At 30.8% G+C, this 6,993-nt stretch overlaps 1 protein-coding gene across 1 annotated transcript in view; it reads right to left on the bottom strand.

The window, feature by feature from the left end:
* Window positions 1-4,046: 4,046 nt before the first annotated feature.
* The window catches only part of LOC106469383 (heme-binding protein 1-like), an 8,029-nt gene continuing 5,082 nt past the window's right edge, over window positions 4,047-6,993 (bottom strand). Inside the window, exon 4 of the mRNA XM_022397890.1 lies at window positions 4,047-6,538. Within this exon, the coding sequence (XP_022253598.1) occupies window positions 6,331-6,538 (208 nt within the window). The 3' untranslated portion in view covers window positions 4,047-6,330. The remainder of the gene's footprint in view (window positions 6,539-6,993) is intronic.

Here is a 6,993-nt window from a genome sequence, read left to right as displayed (position 1 = left end):
CTCCGTATCCACAGATAGACCAAATGATGTCGTGGTCTTCTTTGAACTTCGAAGGACGAACAACAACAAGGTAGTGTGATGTTACTGAAAATTGATCACTTTTTGTAAGGGTGTGTAAAAGTCCTTTTGGACATAATATATCCATACACTCAGATCATAAAGATTTATTTAGATCAAAGATTTTTAGTTTCACAGATGGAATATCAGTTGCACTTAACGGCATTGGAAAACAAAGGAATAGGGTCAAATTGGGTCCCAGGACCGTCCAAAATCAGACCTTTAACAAGTCGTACATTGACCGTGGTAAACAAAGTATGGCATTTTGTAACATGTGAGAATGTACGAACACAAGAATCAGTGGCAAAAGCTGTCCACGTGTTCCTAACTCCAGTGAAATGGATATTCATGCTACTCCTTACAAAGACGAATTGGTGAAACCACTGGATATAGTGCCTATGGATTTCTCTGTCATCGGACTGTTGGAACGGGTGCTGGGAAGCTGCCACCATTAGATGGATTATAGAAAGCTGCTGGAAGAGGTGTGTGATTTGAATATGGTAGCCTTCTCTAATGGTAACCATGCTGTAGGGCTACTGTCAAGATTCACTGTCTTGAGATCAAGCATCGAGGCTACAGAATCGTTATAATATAACGTTTAAGAGAAGTCTATATTTATTTTTGTCTTTGTGTAATTGGTCTCTGGAAATTTTTAATATTTTTATTATTTTGGATTGGGTATTTCCAGAACGTTTAGAGTAATTTTGTTTATATTTTAGTTTTGCACTACTTGGACTTTAAAAGAAGAAAAATAAATATACTCCAAAACTTTTTCATCTACTTCCATTATCATAACTGGCAAGACTGCCCAATCAGAGCAGTTTACAAAAAAAAAAAAGCAAAGGATATTTCCATCTTATCTGAATATAGTGGAAAACATACAAACTACGTGAAAATGATATATAGTACCCACAAATCTGTATGACGCCAGGGCTACAGAAAGATAATCCTATTATGTTCATGAATGTCCTTTATATCGATAATTCCACTTCCCATGCTGGTCAAGCTTTTCATATCTACCACCAATGATATGATCCTTAGATTTTTATAGAGGTTCATCGTCATACGGTATTTTGAATTAGCGTCCACTTCAAAATTTCACCAGTTTTAATTGGAAATGTAGCACCAATCATTATTTATCAAGTTTAGTGTTTCATTGAATCAATGTAATATCAATAATTCGTTACGAAGATTGTTTCATTGAAAGAGTGCAGTTCGAATCATTAATCACCAAGTTTGGATCATATTTCAAGTGTTTTGACATCAACATCATAAACGATAGGCTAGGAACAACAAAATTATTTACCATAATAAACAAACGTTCAATTTTTATTACTAGTAAGTGATACAATACTAACATTCACGAGTTAACTTTAATTTGTATACATTTCTGATGTCATGTGAATTGGCACCGGGGAATTATTTCAGAAACTGATATTAGAGAGTTACGTTTTCAAAGTTGAATGATTATTCAAAACTTACAATGTAACTTATCAAGTCAACGAATTATGTATATTGAATAAAACTACAGTATACATTCCTAAACCAGTTTTTATTTATCAGTATAAACTAAAAAGGAATAGATATTTCGTAGGTTTTTCAGCACGTTTTAATAACCTAGTGACGTGCATGTTGAAGCTTGTGTTATTTACCTATATTTGAAGGTAAAAGATGCAGAAAACCAAGGGCTCGATAAATCACGTTTTTATATATTTAAGTAGAAACAAGAACCATTTTACACACAAATTTGTGTGTTGATAAGAACAAACTACACAATTAGCTATCTGTGCTGGGCCACCACAAATATCAAAACCCGGTTTTTAACTTTATATAAGTTTTCAGACTTAACGCTGTGCCACTAGAGGACGAGTTACGTTTAACGTGCTCTATGTCAGGCATGGATAATTCTAGATAATTTTCCAAATAAAAAATTCTTGAACACTGTAGCTTCAGCTATACAACGAAATTGTGCCACATAGTCACAGGTTTACAAATGTTCATAAGTTCATTCATGTCACAACATAAAGTTTTAGTAACAGATGTTTATAGTTTTTGGGGTTTACACATTTGTAATTAGTGATCCCATAATTACAAGGTAATTCAAAACGGAAGTGACATTTAAAGAACCTAATCATACTGAGTGACACAAACTGTGAAGTGAACGCTAGTCATAGTTCACACCACTCAGTACGAGTTTGTTTAATGTCACTTATGTTAATCACGGTTCACACCACTCAGTACGAGTTTGTTTATTACCACTTACGCTAGTCATTGTTCACACCACTCAGTACGAGTTTGTTTAATGTCACTTATGTTAATCACGGTTCACACCACTTAGTACAAGTTTGTTTAATATCACTTCTGTTAATTACAGTTCACACCACTCAGTACGAGTTTGTTTAATGTCACTTCTGTTAGTTACAGCTCACACCACTCGGTGCAAGCAGTTTTGTTAATGAAGTGGTAATAAACAAACTCGTACTGAGTGGTGTGAACTGTAACTAACATAACCTACGTATCAAATTTCTATGTAAAATAAATAAAAGATCTTTTAACACAACAGTAATGGTTATTTCAAAAATTTTATTGCAAAAATCACAAAATATCAAATTTTGATAACATATATAAATATTATAATCAAAAATCAGGAAAACTTTTTTTTTATCCAGGATCCAACTTCCGTTAAAAAAAAGTAATCATTGTTTTATCAACAACCATGGTTATACCTCCAAATTTTATAAGAAAACTTCTAAAATAACACTTCTTAGGCATAAAAAATTTACATTCTCAGCTTTCAACAGAAGATATAAATACCTACTTTAAAGAAACAGCTAAAAGTATTGTTATGGCATACTTATGTTTCATACTCAAAACAAATTGTAAAAACCTTTAGGATGGAATGTCTTTCTTATTTTAATTCTATTATAAAGATTAATTTGTATTATTAGCTGGCCAAAAATATCACTAACAGCAAAAATAATCAATTGATGGAACAATGCATTCTAATCTTTATAAGGAAGACTGGTATATTAAACTAGCTATACTTGTTACTGTGTTGCTTTCAAGTCGTGATCTAAATTTTATACTAAAGCACATGGAAACAAAACCCAGCACTTACACTAACAATCAAAAACTGATGCTGTTAGCTGACCTAGCTAGACAGCTGAAGGACACAATACCTAGAGTATAATAACACCGAAAGATTAACTATTTCACAAATGTTGTACTAAATCCAAAAGTAATTACTGATTGTTGATAGCAATGAAATTTTTTCACTTACAATATGTTAGTTTTAAACACTGAGAGATACACAGTTCAGGTTACAAATTGAAGTGTTAAGAGAATCCTGTAAGAGACAAAAGAGAAATTCAGCACTCGACGTGACTTTATTTAAGCTATGTTTACTGTAGAGAGCAAGTACTGTATACTGTTCTACTTTAATAACTATATTTATAGGAAATAGAAACAAAAGGCTTGGAAGAACACAGCAGAAGGAACCAAGAACTGGTCCGTACCCAACTTAACTATGTCATAGTATGTCATGAAAGAAACCTGGTACTGCAGATGTTTACAAGATGAGAAAAAAAAATAATATCAGCAACTATTCTTAGCTGTCTTGACTTTGTTTTCTTTTAATTCATTTTGAAAATTCAACAATATATTTAACAACTATAACAATCATGCACCATGAGAGAATTAACTGTTGTTGTAATTCCTGATACAATGTTTTCAGTGTTTGTTGTTTTTTTCACCTTTTTCTAACTAAAAAAAAAGAATCTGACTATATATATATATATATATATATATATATATATATTTAATTAAGATTTATATTTACCAAATCAGCAACAAAAGGTAGTGTGTATACCTATAGATGTTAACTTCAATGTGCAACTCTAATTAGAGACTCACACCACTTTGTTATATAACTCTGTGTAATTCTACATCTGTTCTTACATAACTTTGTATAATTCTACATCTGTTGCTACATAACTTTGTATAATTTCTACATCTGTTGCTACATAACTTTGTATAATTTCTACATCAGTTGTTACATAACTTTGTATAATAAAGTTACACTTCTTGTTACGTAACTTTGTGTAATGTTGAATATTTTCTCTGTAATGCTGCACCTATTGTTGTGTAACAGTGGAATACAATCCTTCACATAACACACACACTTGTACAGTACTCACGTCTACGAACAATTTCCCTGGCCAGTACAAAGTTGACGTTTTCATCATAACCTTCTTAGCAAACATAACACACACACACATAAAACACATTATCAGTCTCAATACAAGTACCTTAATAAATCTTGTATTCACTAATGACAAAAAATCATGCCCACATTAAAATAAAACACCTGGTCTTACAATTAAAGACATCTAATGTACATTGTTTTACCTTAAAATTTGTTTCTAATTAACAATCAATACACAGACTTATCTTCACAGAGGTGTACGTGTCCAGTTAATTATCAATTTCTTTAACACTTTACATCATAAAAAATATACAAATCTCAGTCTATGTCATTAAGAATGAAATATTTACACTCTACAGCCAATAGTATTGTTGTAAGCTATATTTTCAATGCTTTAATTGGGATATTAGATAGAGGGTGTATAACATGAAGATCAAATAAGTTTGTAAACGTAGGCTTAGAATACCTAGAGAGTTCTAGATACTGATGTCAAGAATTTTGTAAATTTGAGCAGTATTGAGAAACAAGAATAGGTTATAAATACATAAAAAGTAGTGAAGCACTGAGTCAGTGTTTTGCTTATCATTTAATAAAGATTTAGTTTCAAAGTATTTATTAGATGATTCGATTACTGAGTACAAGCAAGTTTATTTTTAAATTCATTGTAGAACCATTAGTGAGATATTTGTTTGAGCATCATTTGTAAACTTAGGCCTATATCTTACTACAGTGTACAAGTGAAATTTATATATATTAAAGGCATCATTTGTAAACTTAGGCCTACATCTTACTACAGTGTACAAGTGGAATGTATATATGTTAGTGCATCATTTGTAAACTTAGGCCTACATCTTACTACAGTGTACAAGTGGAATGTATATATATTAAAGGCATCATTTGTAAACTTAGGCCTACATCTTACTACAGTACAAGTGAAATGTATATATGTTAAGTGCATCATTTGTAAACTCAGGCCTACATCTTACTACAGTGTACAAGTGAAATGTATATATGTTAAGTGCATCATTTGTAAACTTAGGCCTACATCTTACTACAGTACAAGTGAAATGTATATATGTTAAAGAAAACAAAATTTTTAGGGTTACGTGGATTGAATTTAAAATTATTTTCACCAAGTAATTTTAAAAAGAAACATCCAACGAAAGATTGTTACAACACTAACATGACAGAAATATTTACACTTTATGACCAATACTATCATTATACAATCTAATTTTTTCCAGAAAATCACACTGACAAGTTAATATCTAATTTTAAACACACACACAGCCATACTTTAAATGGTTTAAAACAATACTAGTTTTTGAGCTTTACATGAGTTAAGAATCAGAAAAATTTTGTTCCAGTTAGAAATGCTAGAAAAACAAACTTCTTAAAGGCTCAGAGTATTTTTAAGTTCTTTGGAGAGAGCATATCAATTTACACGACAGACTGACATTAAAATGTATCTGAAACCTGTATATTTGAAATTAAGGAACCAAAAGTAAATCTAAAATTTGTTCACATCTTCAAGTTAAAACTTCTGCATATTCATAACTACAATTCCATAAAGAATCACAACAATATACAAGATAACAATGATCCATGCTAGATTCTGTATATCCATCCGGAAATGATTTAACTAGGTATTCTGTACACTGTCATTGTTAATTTTGTGATGAAAGTATACATATTAACCTTACATTAATATCCATCTATCTTCTGTTCCTTTTACAAGTCATAAAATTTTATTTTTTACATCAGTACATAATTTCTTTTTATCACTTTAATTAAGAAATAATTAAAAAACAACTTAATATCAGATTATATTTAATTACTAATCACATATAACAGTGTTAAGTTCTTGTTTCTGTTGTCCAACTAACAAAAAAACAATTTATTCTTCAAAAAATAGAGTGAAATTCAGAACATTCCACCTGTTTAACAGCCAGCAAGTAAAGACAGTTTTGTTAACACTATCCTACAAGATTTAAAATTAAGAATTTAGTGACATTTAATCAACGAGTTCCAGGATGTGCAAACCACCACCTTTCTCTTCACCACTGTTTTTACTCGGCCACATCAGGTACTACAGTTTGGGTTTTAAACACCCAAACTTCATTTCTTCTTCCAAAAGGTTTAAATGGTGGATCAAACCCAGCCCGACAAAAACTCGATAAATCTGCCTCTTCAGGATTTTCCAATTTAGACTTCAAGTATTCAAATTCTTTTTTCCAGTCAGCATCCTTGGCAAATCCACCAAAAGTTCTGATAGAGATAAAAATACAAAAAAAAACAAGATATTATATCCTATATCTAGAGATAAGACCAAAAATACATAACATATGAGAACTATTATAGTTGATTAATCCATGCAATTATGAATTATAACTAACATCAAAATGTGGATAAAAAATAACTGATTATAACTTTAATCCACGTAACAAACTGTTTTATCCGAAATGTACTTTTCCTACAAGACATTGTCTTAAGTCCAAATGTTTCAATTATACTACTGCCTTATCCTAGGTTTAGTTTTATTATGTAACACTGTCTTATCATAGGTTTAGTTTTTCAATACACTACTGTCTTATCTTAGATTTAGTTTTACTATGCAACACTGTCTTATCTTAGATTTAGTTTTACAATACACTACTGTCTTATCTTAGATTTAGTTTTTTAATACACTACTGTCTTATCCTAGGTTGTTTTACTATGCAACACTGTCTTAT

This window comes from Limulus polyphemus, unplaced genomic scaffold (assembly GCF_000517525.1).
Source record: "Limulus polyphemus unplaced genomic scaffold, Limulus_polyphemus-2.1.2 Scaffold3455, whole genome shotgun sequence".
NCBI classification, from domain to species: Eukaryota; Metazoa; Arthropoda; class Merostomata; order Xiphosura; family Limulidae; genus Limulus; species Limulus polyphemus.
Note: the sequence above shows the minus strand (reverse complement) of the source record. Positions and strands in the feature narration are given on the sequence as shown.